Source organism: Orbicella franksi, chromosome 2 (assembly GCF_964199315.1).
Source record: "Orbicella franksi chromosome 2, jaOrbFran1.1, whole genome shotgun sequence".
Lineage (NCBI taxonomy): Eukaryota > Metazoa > Cnidaria > Anthozoa > Scleractinia > Merulinidae > Orbicella > Orbicella franksi.
In genome coordinates, this window is record NC_138146.1 from 6,951,868 (window position 1) to 6,976,443 (window position 24,576).

The 24,576-nt window shown below is 38.1% G+C and overlaps 2 protein-coding genes across 3 annotated transcripts; both read right to left on the minus strand.

The window, feature by feature from the left end:
• Window positions 1-8,021: 8,021 nt before the first annotated feature.
• LOC145479947 (putative adhesion G protein-coupled receptor E4P) lies at window positions 8,022-16,463 on the minus strand. Its single transcript, XM_081458421.1, has 7 exons — window positions 14,908-16,463; window positions 14,393-14,549; window positions 12,932-14,160; window positions 10,953-11,073; window positions 10,431-10,472; window positions 8,831-8,934; window positions 8,022-8,530 (listed from the first exon to the last, which is right to left on the minus strand). Exons 1-3 carry the CDS (start codon window positions 15,046-15,048, stop codon window positions 13,898-13,900), a joined length of 561 nt encoding a protein of 186 aa, XP_081314547.1. The 5' UTR covers window positions 15,049-16,463; the 3' UTR covers window positions 8,022-8,530; window positions 8,831-8,934; window positions 10,431-10,472; window positions 10,953-11,073; window positions 12,932-13,897.
• A 309-nt stretch (window positions 16,464-16,772) lies between these two features.
• On the minus strand, window positions 16,773-20,846 carry LOC145467980 (uncharacterized). Of its 2 annotated transcripts, none has more exons than XM_081451642.1 (5): window positions 20,463-20,846; window positions 20,059-20,123; window positions 19,061-19,686; window positions 18,542-18,607; window positions 16,773-17,986 (listed from the first exon to the last, which is right to left on the minus strand). In XM_081451642.1, the coding sequence occupies exons 2-5, from the start codon at window positions 20,111-20,113 to the stop codon at window positions 17,837-17,839; spliced, it is 897 nt and encodes a 298-aa protein (XP_081307768.1). In that variant the 5' UTR covers window positions 20,114-20,123; window positions 20,463-20,846; the 3' UTR covers window positions 16,773-17,836. The 2 variants fall into 2 exon arrangements, with proteins under 2 accessions (XP_081307768.1, XP_081307775.1); XM_081451649.1 differs by having other exon boundaries at window positions 17,900-17,986; window positions 19,050-19,686.
• Between the last annotated feature and the right edge of the window lie 3,730 nt (window positions 20,847-24,576).

Here is a 24,576-nt window from a genome sequence, read left to right on the forward strand (position 1 = left end):
TATGAGCCAATGAACTTGGAAAATGATTTATGAAAGGTCGAGAGCTGACTTTCATATTATTCATTAGCCATGATGAGCACTTCAAGGAAATTCGTACCATGCGGTTTTTCTCATTTTTTTCCATGACCAATGTTGTGTCTTATCATATAAAGTATACCTATTAATGAGACATTCATACAGATAAATCCCTTGTTTCAGGGATTTATACGGTTAATTTCTGAATCGAAAAATTTATCTGTATATTTTCACCTAGCTTATTCAACGAGTGCGAATCCGTGTGTAAATTGAGCTTTCCAGCTAAGGTAAACGGGCTGAATTAGGTTCATTTAAATTAAAGCCGAATACGTGATATATAAACATATAGTCGATGATTTTTCTCCTCTTTTTTAGTTAACTGATCAACTTTCTTTTCAGTTTATTTTTTAATGCAAACCTCGATTTTTCATCTGCTTCACAGGGGCAACAATCCATAACTTTCTCCATAGAACTTGGTCAATGCTCAAGGTACCCAAATGCAGATTACGCGAAAAAATGTCAACAACATCTTCACCTAGACCGTTTACTAATGATAGCACTAATGTTCAAAGTCGCCTCACCAATCCGACGGCTATCAACGGACCATTTTTCAAGAGGCAAGTGATATAGCCCATTGCAACTATGCATGTGCTGAAGTAGGCCACCAGCATATACTGCTGCTTTTTTTTTTTTTTTTTTTTGCTTAATTTTATTCCCTTGAAATCTGTTATGATTTGCTATGTTGACAAAATATCGTTCCACTCCTACACTTTCTTTAGTGCAACAAACATGACTGAAGCAAAAAACGTCTGTTCTTGAAGCTTTATACAGTAGAATACATTAGAGGGAATAATTGACCCATGCAGTTAAGAAATCGCGCAGATGATATCGAAATAAATAAAATTTGCTTTTCATATCTTAAGTCAGGTAACAATCTTATTTACACCTGTACTAAGAGGACAAAACTGAAAAATACTCGTATACTTTTTTTGGCAAGACAGTCCTTGATGTTTTTGATAGTTGCCATCCTCTTGTTTTTAGAAGGTCAGAGTATTGGCCAAGCCATGTAAATTGTAAAATACTGCATAACTTTTGAGACACTCGCCGTACACAACACAGTCAAAGTTTGGAAATAAACGTTCTCAAATTTAGAGTTTAGGTGACTTAAGATGAAAGAAAAGCGAGTACATTTGTCAATTTATTGGGAAAGAAAGTGTTTGTGTGTCAAGCATTTGATTGTTCCTACTTTGATTTTTAAGAGTGTCCATAGAAAACCAGGCAGGGAGTGATACAGCTCAAATCACCGATTTCGCTCAAACTTGGCACAAATGTTGGGTTTGGCGAGTGAATGATTGTGGCAGAACAGGAAGGTCAAAATATTTTACTCTCTTCAAGTTTGGGGGACCCCCTGTAAAAATGGTCATTTGACACTAATTCATACATATTTGATTAGCCATCTTTAGTTTAGTACTTCTACAACAAGAAATTAAAAGCCATGTGAAAATGAAATCCACTTGTTCATGTCGAACAACTATTAGTCTAAAAGCGCAGATATTCATTTCAACTGGGCTATTTGATTTCTCTCCGTGGCTTTATCTTAAGTAAGGTGCATATTTTGTAGTGTTGTGAATAGCCTTTAATTAATGGCAAAAATCTGCAATAGGCAAAATCAAATACATATTATTTTAACATGAATAGTGAGAGCAATCAACGGAGTTCTCAAAAAGGACATAAAATGAAGAATTCTTTCTTCAAGTTGTTCGTCGTAACACCAAGGTTTTGGACAGTGATTGTTACGCCGCAAAATGTAATAATCGCCGCGAAATGTAATACTAACGCAAAATGTAATAACAATCGCCGCAAAATGTAATACTAACGCAAGATGTAATAAAGTTATCAACGCGAAATGTAATAACTTTCCAACGCAAAATGTAAGTGCAAAAGTGAAATTATGCAAAAGTGCAAAAGAAAAATTAAAACTCAAAAATGTACGAAACAAGAGTATAATACGTAAATTACAGCGCTTAAAAACACCCGAAGCCTTGTCCTCGACTGAGTATAATACGTAACACAGCGTAAAAGTATATTATAGTACTCTTGAGCGATCTCATTTCCATTTGGGAAGCCCAAGCTTAAAAATAGCCTTAACAGAGAAACAGACTCTAGCTTCTCGCTCTACCGGATCGAAAATCCCTTACACCTCATTGGCCCTCTCGCTTCAGGGAGGACCAATAGGAAAGCTACAACTTCGATCCTAACCACAGACTATCCTGATATAAAAGATCACCAAACAACTATTCGAGCGGGAACGGAATTGAGAAACTTCTCTTCCTTTCCCTGAGTAACATTGAATTTAAAGCTGTCACGCTCCAAACAGCAGCTGAAGAGATTCGTGAAGAATCGAAACCGAGCGGTCCTGCTGAAGCAACTATGATGTCAGACAACGAATTACTGCTAAGTACATCTGGTGACGAGGATGTCGATTACACAGCCCCCAAAACGCCTTCTTACTGTCCTCGAACGGACACCAAAGAACACATGGCGGAGGAAAAACAAAATGATGCTTACATGAAGGCATCTATACTAAACCTGCGATTATATCATATCAAAGATACGCTCGTTAGAACGAAAATTTAATTGAAGGCTAAAATGCATCGCTATCGCAATTCACGAGGGGAGTCCGTGTAGGCCTGTCATATCTTTTGTTTTGAGCATACTTGCAATTCAGGAGTTATTACATTTTGCCTTATTACATTTTGCGTTAAAAAAGTTATTACATTTTGCGTTGGAAAGTTATTACATTGCGCGTTGATAACTTTATTACATTTTGCGTTGATGTTATTGCATTTTGCGCTAGTATTACATTTTGTGGCATAACAGTGATGAAAACTGAATCTACTAAAGCTTATTACATTAAGCGTATAAAACCATCATTAAAAAATGGCTTGAAATCCAACAAAGAATTATTTGGATCTGTTGTCTATATATTGGTCACAAAGCAGTTACTCGGATTAACCTTTATCCTTTATGTACTGACATTTTCAGGGGGTAATGGGTTTAAGCATAACTTGTTATTTTAGTACAGTGTTAACTCCACTGTATTTCTCCAGTTTGTTCAGTTTTCTGCCCAGTAAACAGAGTTCAGGGGAGGCAGCAGCAGGTGTGCTATTCCTAGGGCAGGCAAAGAAGGTATAAGCTGTGTTATCCTCAGTTCAGAAGTTTGTTAGCAGGAAAATTCACGAAAAGATATCAGTTTGTGACTCCAAACACCCTATCACATTGTTAAAAAATTGGTCCCTGGGTCCGGGAACTTGTTCGTCGCTCTTCAAATGTCGCCAGGTAGGATAATAGTTGAGTTACTTTGAACAAAATTTGTTGTTTTCGTCAAATTAAACACATAACCCTCGAGTTCAGTATTAGAAGAGGCCAAAACCAAACTTAAGGATTGCCCTTATTTCTGATAACTGCGAAGAAAAAACTGTTATCGTGAAGTTTAGATAGGAGAACCTGGCTTTGACTGCCTCTCGTACTGCGGGCGCAACCACCGTATGCAAGGTGATTAGCTCTGGCAGAGTGTGTCGAGTAGGAACGATTTTGCGAATAGAAGCCTTTATCAGACTACTAGCTTTTAATTTATTATTATTTTATTTTTATTATCTTCTTTATGATAGGGATACCTATGAACTATTTACCAGCTGTTCTCCGTGCCTGTTGATCCTGTCTCTCGAAATATTACGGCTAAATGTATATTAAGGCAAAGCGAGATACCTATAAGGACAGTTACCGTTAGAGTGGTTTTCCCTGGAGTGTCGAAGGTGACTGAATTTACATTTGGTTTAGTATTGCATTACCAGATTATCATGTTAAGTGACTGGCTTAAGAAAAAGTGATGCCACATTACAAGCCATCAAATCAGAAGTAAAACCAAAGACAACAGTGACTCGCAAACAGTAAACTCGTGTTCTCACGCTCTGCCAGGGCCACAAGTTTTTGGCTTCACTTTTGATTGTTTCATCTGATTTTTTTTTTTTTTTTTTTATGTAATTTATGATTGGCCAAAGTGTGATAATAGGTTTTTGGCCTGGGAAAGCGCTTCTGTAAAAACCTGGGCAAACTCTCTTGCTGCGGGGATCAGTACCGGATCTGTTACAGGGAATTATCTTCAGAGACGCCAACAACACTCAGAACCTAGGTCCAACGATATCGTTTTAATCCAAGAACACAAACAGAAAATACTTTACAAGGCACGACTATTTAAGCCGAAAACACAATTCTAATGGATTACGTAAAGCTATCAAAAATTCTTAACTAAACATTATCTAATATATTTCAGAAAGCTCGATTGGCTATAACGGAATTCAACGTTTACAAGATTAATAACTTTCAAAACAACACAGGTAGACAAAATTTTAACAAAAGACTATCGCAGGTAGCAATCACAATTCAACGCTTATTATAGATATGATCCTATAACAAACTAGCAGGTGTCCGTTACGGTCAATGAGCTGGAGCAGTAACCTGTAACTCAGAAATGCAAAACGAACTAAAGTACAAATATATCTGTTGGATTTCTATATTTTCCGACAGCGAAAGCGAATATGTAAAACGTGCTTAAGAGTCCCTGTCCATAAATATGGAAAATAACTCGGCAAGGATCGAAAATTCGATTTCGCTCATTTTCCTATGGTAGATAGGCTAGGACATGACAAAAACTACTGGATAGTTTTTTCGGCAAAATATCCTTTTATTTCAAAGAAATATGCAAATTACCAAATTCCGTTAAAATCGTCATTTGACGCACCATTTTATTAAACAAGTTTGAGAGCCTCGCATGCAAAACCACATCATTCTTCCGTCTTTAAAACATTCAAATATCTTTGAGCAATGTTTAATTGTGTACTGGGTTGATTTTCGGGAATGTTGCGGTTTTTGTTGGCTGCAAAATAATTAAATTTCGAAGACATGTATTTCATTCACTTAAAAGTACTTCGTAAAAATAATTGATTTTCACCATGTGCGAAACCTCCAAATGGATTAAGCTTCTAGTGGTTGAATCGCAGAAGGGTGGTCTACAGATTGCTGTAAAAATTTCTTTGGGCAAATGACTGTGAGCGACGCGAGAGCTTTTCAAAGTACGTTAAAAATGCAGATATTTGACCATCCGTCGTCAAATTTCAATTTACGGGTAAGACATGTATTTTAGCACGCGCCACATGTCTTGAGCTATATTAAGTTGAAATAGACACAGAGCTGATAATTTCGAAATGTTCTAACCTTATTTGCTGTAAAAGGCAGCTCCAAAAGCCGATTTGACGTGTTTCTGTCTCCATTCGTCGCACATAAAGCAGAAGTTTGCTTTTGTTAACACAACGTTCGATGTACATCGCCAACTGTCAACTTATTTAATGGTCGAATACCATGAATCTATGACGCTCTTTCGACACATATGATCACCACTGTATCTAAGTCGTCAAAAACGGCTAAGTGATTTGTAGATAGTTGCTTGCTTTGCACTACACCAAAACATTACATTTGATCATCGTTTGATCTATTGCTGCTTGAATCCTTTGTTGCAGCGGTTCCTTGTTTGTTCGTCACGCAATGCTGTCATCTCATTTTAGGGGGTAGCGGTATGACAATTTCTATCCTAATACGTAAGGCTCCGTAAGGCTTGGAACCACAGGGAGCACACAATCTTGTTGAATAGAGAGAGATTAAATGAAGCAATGAAAAGAATGAATAGTTAACCATTGCCCGTGTTGTCACCTTTTACTAGACCACCGCTACCTACACGCCCTGTGTAAATACTGTAATGCTAAACTCGTACCTAGGTCTTTTCGCGCTGTGCAATTATTTTTGGTTTACATAATATATAGATTTAGGCCAGCCTAAAAGCGTAGCTCCTGGGCCGCGTTGTTCAGAGCCAAATAAGCCAGGAGAAGGTAGAATTTTGATTTCAGTTTCGTAGCTTTGCGGCGCGGTTTTCTGTATATTGTTTGGCCTTCTGTTTTGAGTTTTAATAATCACTATATACACGAAACAAAGCAGCCAAAAAACATTTGTATAGAAAAAAAGTTATAATTCGGTTAACTTTTAATCCTTGGTTAGCGTTAACCGGCTTCCGAACAATCCTGCCCTGTTTTCAACAAGTTGACCTGAGATGAGCCCGCGATCCAATCGAAAACCAGCACTTGGTCAGCGGTCAACTTAAAAAAAAAAACACGTGACCTCGATAAGCTGTAAACTTGAGCCCGCGATATGGCCACGTAATACTGGTCAGCGGATACCTTGTTTTGACAGGTGTCAATTGATCATAACATGGATGTCCAATATCAAAGAAGTACACGGTAAACCAAGACTGCATGTCTCTGTCAACCTATTATTTGGAGTATGGCGGCCATGTTGCGCGACTCCGTCATCGTCGTCGTCGTCGTCATCGCCGTCGTGCGTACGCGCCCACGAGCAATACCGCTAGCCATGATGACCATGAGAAAATCAACTCATGGGTTTCCTTTTCTCTCCTATATGAGTATGGGGCTCCGCTTGGCGGCCCTTCGGGCCGCCGGAGCTCCGCTATAATACAGTGGGCTACCCTCGGGGAAACGGGAGGTGGCCGCTTAATAGGGGTTGGCCGTTTAATAGAGGTTGGTGTACCTGGAATATTTTTTCACTATCGGGTTATAAGTTTAGCTAAATTTCTTAGTAAACATGGAGTCAATTCAAGACAATCATGATAGACGTCATTCTCAGAGACCAACAGGCAGTTAGTGGGGGCGGGGAAAAATTCTAAACGGGTCTTCGCCCGGATTTTTCTCACCCGTTTAGACTTTTCCCCGCTCCCACTAACTGCTCCTGGGTCTCCGAGGATGACGTCTATAATGATTGTCTTGAATTGACTCCATGTTCACTAAGAAATTTCTAACACGATAGTGAAAAAATATTCAAGGTACACCAACCTCTATTCAGCGGCCAACCCCTATTAAGCGGCCACCTCCCATTTCCCCGAGGGTAGCCCACTGTATTATATGTAAACCAAAAATAATTGCACAGCGCGAAAAGACCTAGGTACGAGTTTAGCATTACAGTATTTACACAGGGCGTGTAGGTAGCGGTGGTCTAGTAAAAGATGACAACACGGACAATGGTTTACTATTCATTCTTTCCATTGCTTCATTTAATCTCTCTCTATTCAACAAGATTGTGTGCTCCCTGTGGTTCTAAGCCTTACGGAGCCTTACGTATTAGGATAGAAATTGTCATACCGCTACCCCCTAAAATGAGATGACAGCATTGCGTGACGAACAAACAAGGAACCGCTGCAACAAAGGATTCAAGCAGCAATAGATCAAACGATGATCAAACGTAATGTTTTGGTGTAGTGCAAAGCAAGCAACTATCTACAAATCACTTAGCCGTTTTTGACGACTTAGATGCAGTGCTGATCATATGCGTCGAAAGAGGGTCATAGATTCATGGTATTCGACCATTAAATAAGTTGACAGTTGGCGATGTACATCGAACGTTGTGTTAACAAAAGCAAACTTCTGCTTTATGTGCGACGAATGGAGACAGAAACACGTCAAATCGGCTTTTGGAGCTGCCTTTTACAGCAAATAAGGTTAGAACATTTCGAAATTATCAGCTCTGTGTCTATTTCAACTTAATATAGCTCAAGACATGTGGCGCGTGCTAAAATACATGTCTTACCCGTAAATTGAAATTTGACGACGGATGGTCAAATATCTGCATTTTTAACGTACTTTGAAAAGCTCTCGCGTCGCTCACAGTCATTTGCCCAAAGAAATTTTTACAGCAATCTGTAGACCACCCTTCTGCGATTCAACCACTAGAAGCTTAATCCATTTGGAGGTTTCGCACATGGTGAAAATCAATTATTTTTACGAAGTACTTTTAAGTGAATGAAATACATGTCTTCGAAATTTAATTATTTTGCAGCCAACAAAAACCGCAACATTTCCGAAAATCAACCCAGTACACAATTAAACATTGCACAAAGATATTTGAGTGTTTTAAAGACGGAAGAATGATTTAGTTTTGCATGCGAGGCTCTCAAACATGTTTAATAAAATGGTGCGTCAAATGACGATTTTAACGGAATTTGGTAATTTGCATGTTTCTTTGAAATAAAAGGATATTTTGCCGAAAAAACTATCCAGTAGTTTTTGTCATGCCCTAGCCTATCTACCATAGGAAAATGAGCGAAATCGAATTTTCGACCCTTGCCGCGAAATTAAGAATTTGTCTGATTTTTACTGGCAGGCACTCTTAATTATCTAATTCTTTCTCCTCACAAAAGGAATTACTTTGCTTTTGGTTTTAGAACACTCAATTGAAAACTGCTATATTCAAATATTTTCCGATCGTTTTGCCAGACAACAACCATTCAGACGTATGCATTAATAAATGAAATTTTTATAGTGCTTTGTGAGCGACCGTTACACTCTAGGCTATAGTTATTGTTTATTAGTTTTCAACTCTTGGCACATTGGGTTCCCTATAGAGGAAAAAGAAAAAGATAACGGTGAAAGAATATAATTGTAATACATGAATACTGTTTTTGGTGAATATTGTCTCCTGGCATAGCTTTAAACTACAAAGCTTGGGTGAAACAACCACGAAAAAGCGCCCTAGATTAAAGGAAAGAGTTGGGTCCATACCCTAAAGTGAGTGTGTCTCAAACGAGAGAATACTGTGAATTAATGACTAGGAATGGATTCAATTTCGACGAGAGTACGAGTCTGAACTCATGTCAATGTAGGCACGGGCTTTAAACAATAACAGTAGGTACACCAACCTTTCACGATCTCTCGGGCTGACTTTGTTCCGTTGCTTGTATTTCAGGGGGTTCTGGATCCACTTTTTCTTCTTCTGTAACATTTTTCTCACAGCATCTCGAACCTGTTATTATTTGAAATAAAGCGAGATTTAGTTAAATAGAGAGATTTTGTATAGCACATGTGGAGTATTTTTTCGATGAGGTGGGAGAAGAGAATAACTTGTGAGTAGCATGGACACTGAAATCATGACGTTAACTTATGACAGAGACCATAGCAGGTACAAGGCAAGCTGTGATAGAAAACAAATTCATACCCAAGGTGGATTTCCAAACGCTTTATCAACATGCAACCCAAAGGCAGGAAATAACACGACTATGTTGTAAACTGAAGGACAAATTAAAGGCATCGCCAGGACATATATGCATATTGTAAGATAATGGTGTGACACTGACTATTTTTTGGATGTTTTGTTCAAGACGTTTCGGCTGGTGCTTGAGCCTTCGTCAGTTGAAATACTAACGTTAGTGCGCGTGATTCAAAAAAACAACACGTCGAACGCGCGCTGCGGAAAATTCCGTGTGACCTCTGGGATGGCGATTTAGTCATTTCCAGATTGCGGAATCCTTTATTGACATCCAGGTTTCCAAGAAGAGTTGCTCGTGGAAGTTAGCCTCGTGACCAACAACTCTGACACTTCCAAAATCTATTTTGTGGTTGTTTTCGTGGATATGGCAGGAGATCTTGGAGTCATGGTCGAGCATAAAAACAGCCCTTTTGTGTTCTGTAATGCGAGTTTTCAGTGATCGTACCGTTTGACCGTAGTATACAAAACTACAGTTAGTGCAACCGATTTTGTACACTGCCAGATTGTGGCCGGTCAACCTTTTCCTGGGCTTTCGGTCGCGGGAGCAAACTGTTCACAGTTCTCAATGGTTTGAAGACGACTTTGATTTTTCACCACATCGCCATTCCGGAAGTCTACAAGTCTTTGGCACGCTCATAAATCTCGCGCTACGTTTTCTTGAAGCCTTATGCGGAATTTTCCTCAGCGCGCGTTCGACGTACTTTTTTTTGAATCACGCGTACTAACGTTAGTATTTCAACTGATGAAGGCTCAAGCACCAGCCGAAACGTCTTGAAGAAAACATCAAAAAAAAAAAAAAAAAAAAAAAAAAATTGTCAGAGTCAAACTATTATCTTACAATGTTAGCTCGTGACTAACACTACTCTATTTTTAAACACATATATGGATAATTGTATGCATTATTAATGACCTTCGTTTGGTCTAATACTCCTGTAGCAAGCTACACAATTTACGATCTCAATCCATTATCGCAAATAATTTCGAATGAATCTTTAAATTGCCCTGCTATCTGAGACAAACAAATGCGACTTGATGGAAAATTCATAAATAAAAGTGGTGGCAATTCTGCAGTCTATGGAAACGTTCGAAGATCGTTAAAAACCCCTTGAAAGAAAAATGCTAGAATTCTTTTGGAGTTAGCTAGTGGCTTTCGGGTAAATCTTAGGAGAGTCTATTGATTGGATTGGTTTATTTTCATAGAACACAATTACAGGTTTCGATTTAGGAAGCTTTAAAATAAGTGTTCAACTTACCTCATTATCAAAAACACAGTGAAAGATGAAAAACAAAACTCCCTGCGATTTTAAAATGATGAATATATTTTAGCCCGACGTTAAACATGCCGGCAATGTTGTAATGTTGTTGTGGTTGCTGTTTTGGTATTTCTATAAATCATAAAATGGTCAATTGTTGTTATACATGTAGTTTGGGCATGAAGAAATAATGACAACACCGACAGATTGTATTTTATTGGAATTGTTGATATATGTACGTGTAGCTTGCGAGGCCATGACATGTGAGTACAACGGTCTACGAATCCATAACTAGTGCACATCTGAGCAAAACCAAGTAAACTTGGAGCCGACTGCGTCCTCGAATTTAACATCCATCTACAAAATTCTGCAAAACTCGTCAGCCATCCTTAAAGATACCTTTTTTAACGTAAAGGTCAGTTCTTCATTCATAATCTCTGCAGTATCCTGACGGACAATACGCCTCACATGTATATTCGTAATAAAGCAGACTGAGGGTTAAATCTCCTCGAGACATCTTACCTGAATAGAATTCAACAAAACATAAGCATATCCCACAGCAAAGTGAAAGTCGATAAAGAATCCCAACAAAAACGTGACGCCCAGCAGAGGAAGCAAGGCTGCAATAGCTTTTAGTCCCTTCCTGCCATAAAAGAAACATTGTCAATAATAATAGGTGTCTAGTGTAACTGAACTAGATAAACATGATTAACAAACTAGATTATAACTTAGCTCTTATTAGCTGAGCAGGAGGTCTGTATGGGAGAATTTTGACCGAGGTCGTGAGTACAGACCGAACCGCAGTGAGGTCTGTACACACGACCGAGGTCAAGATTCTCCCATACGACCGACTTAGCTCGGTTAATAAGATGTTTATCATATGGCAAAGAAGAAAACTTTAATTCGTTTAATGTAACTGGTTTGCTGACATTTTGCTTGCAAACGGAGAGGAGCTTAACTTAAACCTGCCGAAACTTGCTCGTCCTCTTTACTTTTTTTTTTGTCATCAGGCCTTTTGGCACTGCCATAAATAATTGAGAAGAAAATAAACGAAAACGGAGAACATTTTTGTATTCTAGTTTGCTACTTTTTCAACGCAAAATGAAACCGGTCTAGATGTCGGTCTAGATGGGAAAATCTAGACCGCGGTCAATATCGATCTCAGCCAATCAAATTCGTGAATTCGGTAGTTCCCAGTCCTTGTGAGACACAGCCATATAATAAATAGCCTTAAAGATGCGCGCTCTCTGATTGGCTAATACGCCCACCATTTGCTGGTGGGTTGCACGCTGACTTTGGCTTCTTTACTTGTACTTTTTCTCTTTCCATTTTGTTTTATCGATGCTGCCCCTTTTCAAACCATAAATCCTATTTTTTTTCTCTCTGTCTCTGTCGTAAGTTATATGAAAGAATCTAATAATTTTTTCAGGAGATGGGGAAGATAATTCTAGTTAGCAACCAAATTTCGAGTTCAAGGTTTTTTGCCGGGTCTCCAGCTAAGAGATTTGCTAATTTAAGCGAACAGCAGCTTCACTAGCTGGTCGGACAAAAACACTCGGGAAAGACCCAAAAAAATCAACAAACTAGTCTGTATCAACCTTTCGAGGTTAGTTTTGGGAACAATAAAATTTAGAACAAGCTTTCATTAGAGAAACAATAATAATAATAATAATAATAATAATAATAATGACACTTTTATGGCGCATATCAAAATGTATATATGATGATTATTAAGAAAACTTTTCACGAATAATAAAAATAATAAAAAAAATTGAAATCATAAGCCAATCAGTGATAAAGAAATTAAGAGAACAAAAGAATAAAATAAATGACCTAAAATCATTTTAATGCACTCGGCGACCAAAACCTGTACATGAGAGTACGTTTTAACAAATTTCTGTTTTATGTGAAGTCTTATATACGAAATCCTTCAGTTCCAAATAGGTCAAAGAGCTTTACTGAGCTTTACTAAAGGACGTTTTATCAAATATTGGTAGCCTCTGATGAATTATTTCAGTTCCCTGATTTAAGTTTTGCTAGATCTCCAACCGGCAGCTTGAAGGAACGACTGCATCGTACAAAAATATCAGCTTACATTTCTAACATTTTTCTTCAAGCCTCAGTTATAATATCTGTTCATTTATTTTACCAAATAACGAAAGTAACAGAGATATATTCTTTGAAGTCGTTCATGTGTTCAACTTCAACAGCACAAAGCCAGTTGTGTTTTTCGCTTTCTTCCCCACTCTCCATATAAAGAAATGTTCCATATTGTTCTTTTCTTTCGCTGAAGAGACCATAAAAAACAGAGAGTTCAACCACTAAGATCTTCAACTATGCACTATTGAAAATGAGCAGTTTGCCTTCAATTCTTCTGAAAAACGATCCAAATTGCCCTGACTTTTCAGAAACGCTTTAACCGGCAGCAATTTCTGAACGTCCTTTCATTTTGATCTTCATGATTGCTGGCATGTTACGTCGCTCGCGTCTCACTGACTTACTTCGTAGTCTTCACGGAACTCTTTCCACATATGGCGGATATCTTTCCATACGACACGCGCAGAACGACAGAAAACACCACAAGGTTTACCTGGAAATGGAACAAGCAATCAATCAAACAGAAAAACAAACAAACAAACAATAAAGTTCTGGGACAAAATTAACATTCCGTAGTTTTTGTCGAAACCGATGGAGGGAGACATGATACATTTGAATCCCAATGTGTTTGAGCTGAGCACCGTCTAAATTAAATGCGAAGTGAGTTGGTAGCTGAACTAAATATTACTGATTTTATTGAAATATTCACTTCACTTTTTGTTTAAGTTTCATATTAAGTTTTCATATTCACTTGCTATTTAAGTTTTGTAAGTAAGCAAACTTCATTTAGGCTAAGATGGCAAAAATCAGACAAGAGGTAAGAAACTGTACCAGTAAAATGACCAAATTAGGTCCTTTGAAGATCCACAAAGTCCCGTTAATCCAGCATCTATTAGCATCAAAGAAAAAGTCAATTCGCCTTCGTCGGTCCAAAATATCACACGGTCTATCACACTGTCACTGTCCTGACTTGGAATAGCTGGGAACGCAACTTCTCTAGAATTGAATCCCATTGCATTGGGAGTATATGAAAAACTAATAGTGTCCTGTCACCCATCGATTCAAGGATGTTCTGCACTTTTGAAAAGGGGGTTTGCTATTTGATACTAAAATATTCAGTCACTGTTCACACATCAAACGCCAAGATCTTGATATGCCCACTGTTTCTTCACTTCATTAGGTATTATCAATCTAACAACATCTTGACATGCTGGTTGAACCAAAATTCGTCTTCCCTTCCCATAAGCAACACTACATAATTTATACCGCTTACACACCCGTGTAATTTTAATTTAAAGTTAACATCAATGCATTTACCGCGTGGAAAATGAGGGCTATCTTAAACACAAAGAACTTTGATTTCTGCTCTTTTACTGAATTGAAATCCCAAGGGGAGTTTCCCCTTCCCAAACACCATTCCTTGTGCCCCAGCAGGGACTGATTTTGAATGTAGCCCCGAATATCAAGCCAGCATTATCAATGAAATTCAAAGTGTAAATAACCGACCTGTCTCTGTCAAAAGTCAATGTAAATTGGAGTGAACCGCATTGAATGTCTTCTTGCAACAATACGCTCATGTCATAAGTAAAAGGGTTGATTGCTGCTACAAGACCAACAATAACTGCGGGTATTCCTGTCAATTAAAGATACGTCATTCTCGTCAATGGATAACGTTATTAACTTCATGTGATTAGCTGGCATGGTTGGTCGAAGTTGGTCATCTATCATGTCTTCACGTTTTTTATGTTAAATAAATCACTTGAATAGATTGACGAACGTTTTCAAAGATTAATTGAAGCGAAAAAACTGAAAGCCGATCTAAAATAACTTTATTTATCAATCTTAACTCACACTTGGCGTCTTACCCCATCCAACCAAGATATAGGCCAGATACTGCCGTTCAATACCAATTGTGAAGACTTTTACCACCTTCATGTAAAGGTTAATTCCTTCTAACAGCATCCACATACACAGAGCTGTACTGAGATAATGCTTGATGGCTGTAATGGTGCTGCAAATGATCTGTATAAAGGCGGAAACAGCTGAAAAATAACTCATAAAGTGAAGGTTTGTATACATTATTCAAAATGGGATTAGTAATATTTTATTTATAAATAAAGAACAATAGCCTTAAATTTAACTGATTGGATATTTAAAAGTGTGAGGTTTTTTGGTACAGATAGGTCATTAAATTACCATGCAATTATACTTGTCTCTGTTAGAGTTATTTATTATAAAACGCACAAATCCAATCGATCAGAAACCAGTTTGTACAAGAAGTAACCCTAAAGTCAAAACATCCCAGTTCGTTGAGAAGTCTTCGCAAACACCGTGATGGTGGTTACTTACACCAACTTGTAGGCCAACACCATGTACTTACAGCATGTTCACTTTTCGATGTGAAGAGCTTCAGATCAAACACATACACCAGATGTCCGAGAGCCAGTGTGAACAGGAGGTTCTTGTGAACAAAGATTCTCTCTGGAGATATTTTAGTGCTTAAATTTGAAGAAAAGTACATATGAGATTTTGTTTCCAATGGTTTGCTGTGCGCGCGCTGTGTTTATTGTGTTTAGCGTGTAGTATGTTTTGCTGAGTTTTAGTGTCAAGGTGGGGTTTATACTACAGCTGCCACGCCAATCAAATGTAAAAGAATAACTACAAAAAATAAACAATCGGATATTAATAGCAATGTACATTGAAACAAGTACCAGAAAATAGCAGTAATAAGAGTCATTCCTGTAAATACCAAGAATGAGATGACAGTCGCGAAATTTCGGATTTCTTCATATTTTGCCCAAATAACCTCTAAAGTGAGTTGTTTTCGAAAATACCATTCAAAGGTCCTGAAGCGCTTTAGTTTTTTCGAAATCGAGGAAAGTCCGAAAATGGCCATTTTAGCTGCCTACCGCCGCCGAAAATGGCCGAAAACTGTGCATTTTCTTTTCGCTCGTACAGATCAACGCGATGATATCTATCAATATACTTTGGGTAGTTCATAGTGTATGTCTTGCTGTTTCTAAAGCATTAATTTGATTAGCAAAAGCTCCACGTGTTTGTTTCGAAAAATTGTCTAAGTCTAGTTCTAGAACAATCTAGAACCGGAAGTCATTCAGCCGTGACCAATTTGTATAAGAACATTCCAGAACATTCTAATCCTTATGTAATTACTCAGATTAGAAACTATGTCAAACTACTTAATTTAGCTTGTAATAGAAGTTTCTAGAACTTTAAGCCCCGTGTATATTAGAGCGAGAGGTTCTGCTGTAAAAAAGATTGATTCAAATTTGGAGAAGCTTAGTGCTGTAAATTCACGAAGTTACCTTACGGAAATAAATTAGTTTGTTGCTGTTACCAGCGATCCTGAGTTCTGTCTGGAAACAACCCTGCTCTTCAACGATACTCGTAACAGTGTTATAATATTTTAGGCCAATACAAGTACCTTCATCGAAGCTCGTAAGCGAAAGGGCTAATTTTAGCTAATTTCAATACCATCAAAAGCCCACTGGTACATTGAAGTTGAAGTCGAAACTAAAATTTTCTGAAAGCCCATACTCCATATTATGTTGTGTGAAAGTCTCTTCCGCGGCCCCAAAAAAGTACCCTGTCGAGAGCAATAAAGGTGTGGTACATTTTCAGAAATTCGTCATTCGTGAAACCAACATGGAACTTGGAAAGCAGCCTTCATCAAGAACAAAAATAAGCGAATGGAAGCCTTTTTTTGCTTTTTTTTTCTTCCTTTTAGATTGACCGCATGATTAACTTTGGCAAACATTTGCAGTTAAATGAAAAAAGACGATGCTTTCGGTACATTGTAATGTTATGCAAATTTATTTCGATCACCTGTACGTGCATATCGCCCGAAACTGATTTTACTCCGGCCTACTGTATGTTTCTTTTGGAAGGTTACAACTATAGCACACATTATTCGTTCAATATTAGCAGTTTTATGTGGAAGACCCACAGCCCAAAAAAAAAAAAAAAAAAAAAAAACATTTTGAAACTCGAGTAATAAATCAATCGATTACAGTTGCATCCATCATGTTCGGCGTAAATATTCGAGCACAACCATTTCATGTAAATAGGCACACTCTACTTTAAAAATAACCGTCTATCGCAGCATTTCTTGAAAGCCTGGTCTGAAACCAGTTGATGATAACAAAGCGCGAGCAGTTGGCGAAACCTCATGATCAACTGTCGCAGAGTTGTGGTATAAATATTACGGCAAGATAATTCGACCGTTGTATTTCTTACCCGTGCGCTTGCAATTCTAATGGGTACAATTGCCCCTATTTTTTTACCACCAGATTTATAGGTGAATCGTTCGTGTCCTATCACCTAATACGGCACATACCTCTGAATAAAACACATACTGTGACATCGTTTTGCTTCAAATGTTCCAACAGTCGTCCGCCACTTGCAAAACGTATAAAGCAGCAAGACAGAAAACCACAAATTGTAAGTTAGTTCGGCACGGCAGAATCACGACGTCTGAACTGGGCCTTACTCAACTAACACCATGACAGTTATTCGGACTGGCTAACAGAACGGCGAAGTCGTGGAATTTTCAAAGGTAGCGAAGTCTGGAAACTTTGTAAGGAAGAAATCTGGAAAGCGTAGTGCGATTGGCGAAGAAGCATTTGTGGTTTTCTGTCTTGCTGCTTTAGATATGCACTATGAGCTACCCAAAGTATATTGATAGAAATCATCGCGTTGATCTGTACGAGGAAAAGAAAATGCACGATTTTGGGCCATTTTCGGCGGCGGCAGGCAGGTAAAATGGCCATTTTCGGACTTTCCTCGATTTGGAGAAAACTAAAGCGCTTCATGATCAGGATCTTTGAATGGTATTTTCGAAAACAACTCACTATAGAGGTCATTTTGGCAAAATATGAAGAAATCCGAAATTTCGCGACTGTCATCTCATTACTGGTATTTACAGGAATTGGCTCTTAAATGTGAAGTGATGTATATAATTTTATTTAATCACGGTCTTACCGTAATGTATATTTTTCAACCGGAGGCAGCGTGGCCGAGTGGTTTAGGACACTGGTGTTGTAATCCGGAGGTCTCGGGTTCAAGGCCTCCTTCCTGTCACTAAAGAGATTTGTTTTTCGGTAGTCCCGAGTTCAAATCCTCGGTCACGCTTTGCAAATACCCAACTGGTCTGCCCTCCGCCAGTTGGGATTTAACTATGTTACGTTTATTTGAAATAGTTGTTTCCTTTGGTTCAGTGGCATGCCTGTAAACTAGCAAAGCTTCGTGCTTGTATAGCTAAGTGCCTGAACACTATACATAAGATTTACATTTCAATTTTTTACATGCCTTACAGCCATAAGCAATGCAAGTGATGACACTTCAGCCACTATTGAGATGCTTATGAGTGCCACCTCCAAACTGTCCTGAATTTCATCGTGGTCAGTGACAGAAGGGTGTTTATACGTCAACTCTCTCGTATCCTAACAAAAAATCAAATTAACCAGAAAATTTTCCACGAGTTTTGCTTTTTTTGTTTCTTGTTGAAAAAGGCCTTAAAGGAACTAAAAAAAAAAAAAACAAACGGTGTTCATGGGTGAATGAAATCGCCTATGCCAAGAGATTTGATGCTTTTTTTTTTTCTTTTTTGCGTTAATGCATGGTGCATTCATGTATTGGTAGCTGGGTGGGTTGATAAGTTGGTATGTTGGTTGGTTGGTGGGCCTTGGTAGGTCGGTATATTGGTAGGTTGCATGTTGGGCCATGGTAGTTTTGTAGTTTGGTAGGTGGGTAGATTGGGCGGTGGGTAGATGGGTATATTCGGTAGGCTGGTAGGTTGGTAAGTAAGTATGTAGATAAGTTGGTAGGTAGATTTGCGGTAGACTAGACGGTTAGAATGGTTAGACCAATGGATATTAATGGAAAATTTGAAGCTTATTTTATTTTATTTTATTTTATTTTATTTCATTGTAAACCTATACACAAAGGGCGAGTTATAGTAAGGAGTCATCGAGGAGGCGTGGGTGTAATTAACACACCTTATCTATAGACACCATAAAGCAATTGTGCGACTCCAGAAATTGCTGATTGGGTGACTTGTCTGACTATTGAAAAAATATATTACTGAGTAAAAATAGTCAATCCGAGTATGATTTACATGATAAAGCAGTATTGAATTTAAAAAGATTGAGTCACTACCAACTTGGAGGAAGAAAATTTCATTACAGGCTTGAGATGAATGAATGAAAATGAGAAAGAGGACTCACTTCTTTCGTTTTTTTTTTTAAACATGTCTTGTAAAATATTATTCTTTACATGGCATGAACCCACTACTTTGCTTTCCTTTCATCAATTTTTCTGAATTATGCAACACTGTAATCAGGTTAACGTTGTAACGACATGGTTAGCACTTTGGAGTGGCCCTAACCTCGGTCGAAGTGCTATATTTTGCTTTAACGTAGTAGCTGAGATTGCTGACTATTTCTCTCACAATTAGCCTCCAATAATATGCGGCGTACAAGAAAAAAAAAAAAAAGCAATACACACTATGAACTTACGCTGCCATCCATCATTGGCGAGGGACTACTGCCACGAATGCTACCTTTCGTAGTTTCCGTGTCCCAGGGTGTTGCGGTGTTGTCATGCGGAGATACATCGACGCCGTTCACTCGTTGAGTAGAATCAGCATTGTTTTGTGTTGTGGTGTTTGTTGGTGGAGTCACATTGACACCGTCTACATGAAGTATATTTCCTTGGGTAGTAGACATGTTAGCATTACTGCCTATTGACGGATGGGTGTTCTCACGTTGAGTTACATCGATGCCATTTATGGCTTGTGTAGAATCACCATTACTTTGCGTTGTAGTGTTAGTTCGTGGAGTCACGTTGACACCGTTTACAGGAGGGAAATTCCCTTGGGTAGTGGACGTGTAAGCATTACCGTGTGTTGTTGGGTGGGTGTTCTCACGCGGAGTAACATTAATATTGTTTGTATCACCGTTGTTGCCAGCATTACTGCGTGTTGTACACGTGGTGTACATGCTGGGATCATGTGTCACTTTCAATATCCTCTTTGTAGTTGTTGTCCGTTTCTTTGGTGATTGAGATGTCAATCGCACACGGCTTCTCCGAACTCTCCTTCCCCACATACCCGAACCAAGGCTACCAGTGTACCCCTGGGCTCCTGAAAAAAGGTTTTTTTTTTTTTTATTACTACGGGATTTTCCTTCTAAGAAATACCGAGGTAGAGGATCTAACGTAAAAAAAAAAAAAAAGAAAAGAAGGAATTTGATATTAAACTGCCGAAACCAAAAGAAATAATTTTCCTGGTAACCTCCGAGATTGATTCGCGCTAACCTAAACCTGACACGTACAGGTAGACATATATAAGTTACCAAATGTGCTTGTTGTTTCGGGGGACGTTTTAAGTTACCTAGCTAAGTTTGAAATAATCTGAGACGGAGAATTTTGACTAATGGATTGTGTTGTGTGCGATGAGTATCTCAATAGGTCTACCTTCTCGCATGTTGGTACAAAAAATAATGATAACACTGACCTTCTAAAAGGAAGAAGACGCCAACTGCCAAATACAACAAATATTGTCTTCTCATGGTGGAATCGCTGCTGACACACAAAGGTGAATATCTTAGTTTATTCTTTTTTATCTCTCAGTGAAAATTATTGCTTGGCTGAAGATATGTAGTTTTTATAGTATAACTTTCCATAAATTTAAACAAGGTTCTAACTAAAAATGACTGGATGTTAGGGGAAAAAACACTTTCTGTTTCATTACTGAAACGGAGTAACAGTAAAACGCCGATTCTGTGATTAAACCAAATTTTAAAAGATACTAAGGAAAAATCTAGGCTGAGAGTCACTAGAGGAAATGTATTTTGTTAGCCTTTTCGAAAGAAATATGGATACTGGTAAAGTGTAAGACCGTACAGGACAAGAACTTACCAGAAAATGTGTGTTGTTAGACCTCTTTAATTCCCCGTGAGCCTCATATGTTTTTGTCTAAACTAATAAGTGCAAAATTCGGTTCTGTCCGTCAGTAATTATCATTTCCTGTCAGCTGTTTTGTTTGTGCGATGTTTTTAACCTTGGGTAGTATTAAAATGAACTTGGAATTCTTAGCAAGAAGCGTATTGAAGCGGCGAAAGAAACTATACAAACCTTGCGTAATGTTAAATCGGATATGCATGAGGAAATTCCGGATAAACGAAAATAAAAGAAGATACTTTTCGTACACCTGGACTGAAGATAAACAGCACTGGCCGGTTTGTTTTTCACAATATGTCCTGCTATCGGTAATGACTTTCAATTTAGTTATGTCAATTTCGATTTCCGGGCACTTACAGCATTTGGGATATTTTGCCGGAAACGAGACAGGCTTCCAAATCATTGTACTTGTAGGTAAGCCGTGAAAACAACCAAAGCAGTTACGAGTGCCGTATAATCGCTTGAGCTTTATAGTTGTAAGGTTCTCCTTTCATGGAATGAAATAGTGTAAAGGGACGCATCATTTGCCATCAATGAATAGTCAATACAAATGAATATATGAAAGTTCATATATTTGAACTGCGAAGAATGATATAAAGATATGATTGATCATCGCAGTTATGCACACAACTTTTAAAGCAGTTGTGAAATTAAAGCCTGAAAAACTTCAGGCCTGCGATGATCAATCATATCTTCAATGAATGGTCAAGTCGCGTAAGGTCAAATCAATTTTACCGACTCTCTATTGATAGCAGTTTTATTTATAGAGCTGACAGAGTTACGTGCAAAAGTGAAGGTTTACTTAGTTACTTAAGTACAATTAGGAGAAGACCAAAACGGAAACAGCATAAACGCAAAGCAAACATAATATAATGGTTAAATGCTCTCTGTTCGATCAGCTGGACAAACATTTTGCTTAGCTCAAACAACTAAAGCTCAACAAAGGATGTACCAGCATTGTAAATTTTGGATGACAGTACTTGCTTAACTTAGTGTTCATAATTCCTGTTTGCCCTTTTTTTATTATTTTTTTTCTTTCAATTAGAAATCTGACAAGCATGGAGTTATGATATGTAAAAAGCTGAAAGTTGTACGGTGGCAGCTGTTGAAAGCCAATCACTGAACTTTTGTACAAGTTGCATGTAAGATGTGAACATTGTCCAGTTTGTAATTTAAGAAGTACAAGTAGAAATCATTATATAATTTTGTTTCGATCGAGATTTAATAGAATTTTACTTGCACACTAATGCAAATTCTGAATGGCTATGATAACGCAAACAATCAGCCAATGGCTGGTGGTCGTGTGCAGAAAAGCGAGGTTTTTTTTTCCTCTGGGCTTTCTCGAATAACTAGTTATTGACAAGCGTAACTGACAAGTGCTGTATTGACTGAGCTTGTTCACTGGACGACAAAATTTAATGTCACTCCAAGGTTTGGAGAAAAATGGTCGAGGTAAATCCCGAAGCCGCTCTATTAAAAAATGCAATTTTGACTGTATTTTTTAATAGTGCTCCGGTGACGAAATTCGCATCATTCCTATCTGAGCCATTTTAAAACATAAAAATTTAGTCTGTATGAGACGGAAAAGGTTGTTTACTATTTTCAAATATCTTTTTTCGTTCCAGAGATATTCAAGTTTTTAAAATATGCAAATTAGCCAAGCGATGACGCCATCACTCAACCAAATTTTGATCAACTCTAGTCGAACGTTTATTAAGCGGCCACTCTTGGGGATGAAACAACTGGCCGCTTACTAGAGGTGGCCGTTTAATAGAGGTTCACACGAAAAACAGCGTTGGGCGTGGTCCAGTTTTCAGTTTATCAAATATCAGTACAAACAAATGCAATCGGAGAAAAAGTGGAACAATGATGGTTATAATACAGTCCATAACGCTAACAAAAGCCAAAGAAACAATTACGTAGTAATTATGCAGTAAAAACAAACTAAAACTAATCAAATACTGCTAAATATGTGTTTTTACAGTATTCCACATTGTCATTCTTTTAACTTCAACTGGCTAAAAACATCCAATTTCAAATCTTCCTGGCCGTAATAGAGGTATAAAACAAATCAAAATCACCCTTGGGACGGCAAGAAGCTGGCCGCTGCCGCTTAAAACAGGTAGCTGTTTAATAGAGGTTTCTATTACAGCGTATAGCTGACAGTTTTTCCGGGACCGTTTGCCCTGTGGCGATAATGTTGTGCTTTTCTAATAGCTTTAGACAGCAAAAAGCTTTAGTCACATCAATTTTGACTTAGAAAAATCTGTTGTACTGTTGAAATGCTATTTTCCCGCTCAATGAAATGCAAGTACATCCGAGACATTGTTAGTTTGAATTGCGAGCAAAACATGGTTACGAACAGAGTCAAGAACATCAGGTCAAATTTGCTTTTATGCTTGATCTAGCACATCGTTTATCTTCGCCTTGGTCACATTTTTACGACGAATGTGACTGTTTGAAGACAGTATTCTCACGTTTGAAGTATCCCAAACACCTCCTTAACTCTACCATCACAAGTTTCGTTGACTCAAAGGTTTGCGACCAGCAGCAGCCTTTATCACCATCTATAGAGACAGATGACACGGTTTGAGTAATTTTGCTATTGAAAGACCAAATCTCAGCAGATATTGTGAGGAAACAACTAAAGGATCTGAGCCTAAAAGTACACACCACCATCCAGCCTGTGTTTGTGAGCCGAAAAATTGAACGAGAACTAAATGTGAAAGAAACAAAGCCACTAGTTGTAAATCAGCAGTGTGTTGTTTATAGTTTTCAATGTGACCTGGGTTATGTAAGTTACACACGTGGACATTAACATAATCGTGTAAAAGGACGTAAACAACAATCCTTCGCCATGACCAAAAACTACAAGATCGTGCACGGGACGATGCCTCGGGACCTGTTAAACCGTTTCGAAGTGTTTAAAAATGCAGGAACAAATTTGACTGTTTGGTGATAAAAATGCTTTTTATAAGAGCTTTAAAGCCAAATCTCAACGTGCGATCAGACTCCATTCGTGCGAGAGTATTTTCTTCCCTTTTATGTCAATTCTTTTGCGCCAAAATCGCTTTAACTGCTGTAACTTGCATGATCTGATATATTTTTTCTTGATAATGGAGTCATGACTACTACGAAAAGTTGGATTTTATCATTCGGTTTTACCGTTTTATGTTTAAAAGAATAACGTAAGATAGAGTATTTTACCTGCTATGAAACAAAACTTGTGCTAGCTTAAAAGAAGTAAAGACAGACTTTTTAATTATTTACTACTGATTAGTATCACCATAATTAAAACTAATTGTACATATACCGTTAGGTATAGTAGATGTTATGTGTATCTCAGTTGACGTTTTATGAAAATAAGTGTGCTTTGCTGACATGGTTTGGATTTTTTGTCACAAATGTGCGATTAAGGTGATCTACATTATAAATGTTGATCTAACCGTATTTGTAACAATTTTAACCCTCCTTAAAGTGTTTCTTAACATCTTTACAACTCTTTAGGAGCTGAAAGTTAACTCTTCAACCATTATTTGTACCTTTAAAACCCAAGTCGGGACCGGCAAATTGTCGATCCTGGCCTGACTTCTGATGCGGCGGGCTCGATTGGCCGGCCGCACTTCGAAATGGAAAATAATATATACATCGCAGCCTTCCTAATCGTAGCTAGACTCCGAATAGGCCATTTTACAGTTGTGTGCTTAGTTACCTGGCCTATGAATGCAAGCGAGGCTGAAGGTGACCTTGCTTTGATACAGACCTCCCTGCTTTTCCTGCCAACTAGTTAGCACAAGAACAATTTGATTTACACAACAAAAGCAAGAAGGTCTGTATCGAAACAAGGTCACTTCCAGCCTCGCTGCCATTCAAAGGCCAGGTCACTGAGCAAACGACTGTAAACAGTCTATTTTAAGGCTAAATGATACAGTTCTCTAACTGAAAAGTCTTGTCCATTTTTAATGACATATGAATCAATACGTCTCTTGAGTGTTATAGCCCGGCTTCCGAGGTGACGTCACTAGTGGCTTGACCCAGATCCCACAGGTTCTGAACAGAGCAATTACAAGTT

Coding starts and splice junctions, on each gene's coding strand:
- LOC145479947 (XM_081458421.1), bottom strand. CDS start 15,048: ATGTACTTTTCTTCAAATTTAAGCACTAAAATATCTCCAGAGAGAATC. Junction 14,550..14,907: donor CATCGAAAAGTGAACATGCT/GTAAGTACATGG, acceptor GCCTTTATACAG/ATCATTTGCAGCACCATTAC. Junction 14,161..14,392: donor CTATATCTTGGTTGGATGGG/GTAAGACGCCAA, acceptor TTTAATTGACAG/GAATACCCGCAGTTATTGTT.
- LOC145467980 (XM_081451642.1), bottom strand. CDS start 20,113: ATGAGAAGACAATATTTGTTGTATTTGGCAGTTGGCGTCTTCTTCCTT. Junction 19,687..20,058: donor CGTCTTCTTCCTTTTAGAAG/GTCAGTGTTATC, acceptor ACCTTTTTTCAG/GAGCCCAGGGGTACACTGGT. Junction 17,987..18,541: donor TTATGGTGTCTATAGATAAG/GTGTGTTAATTA, acceptor ATTTTTTGTTAG/GATACGAGAGAGTTGACGTA.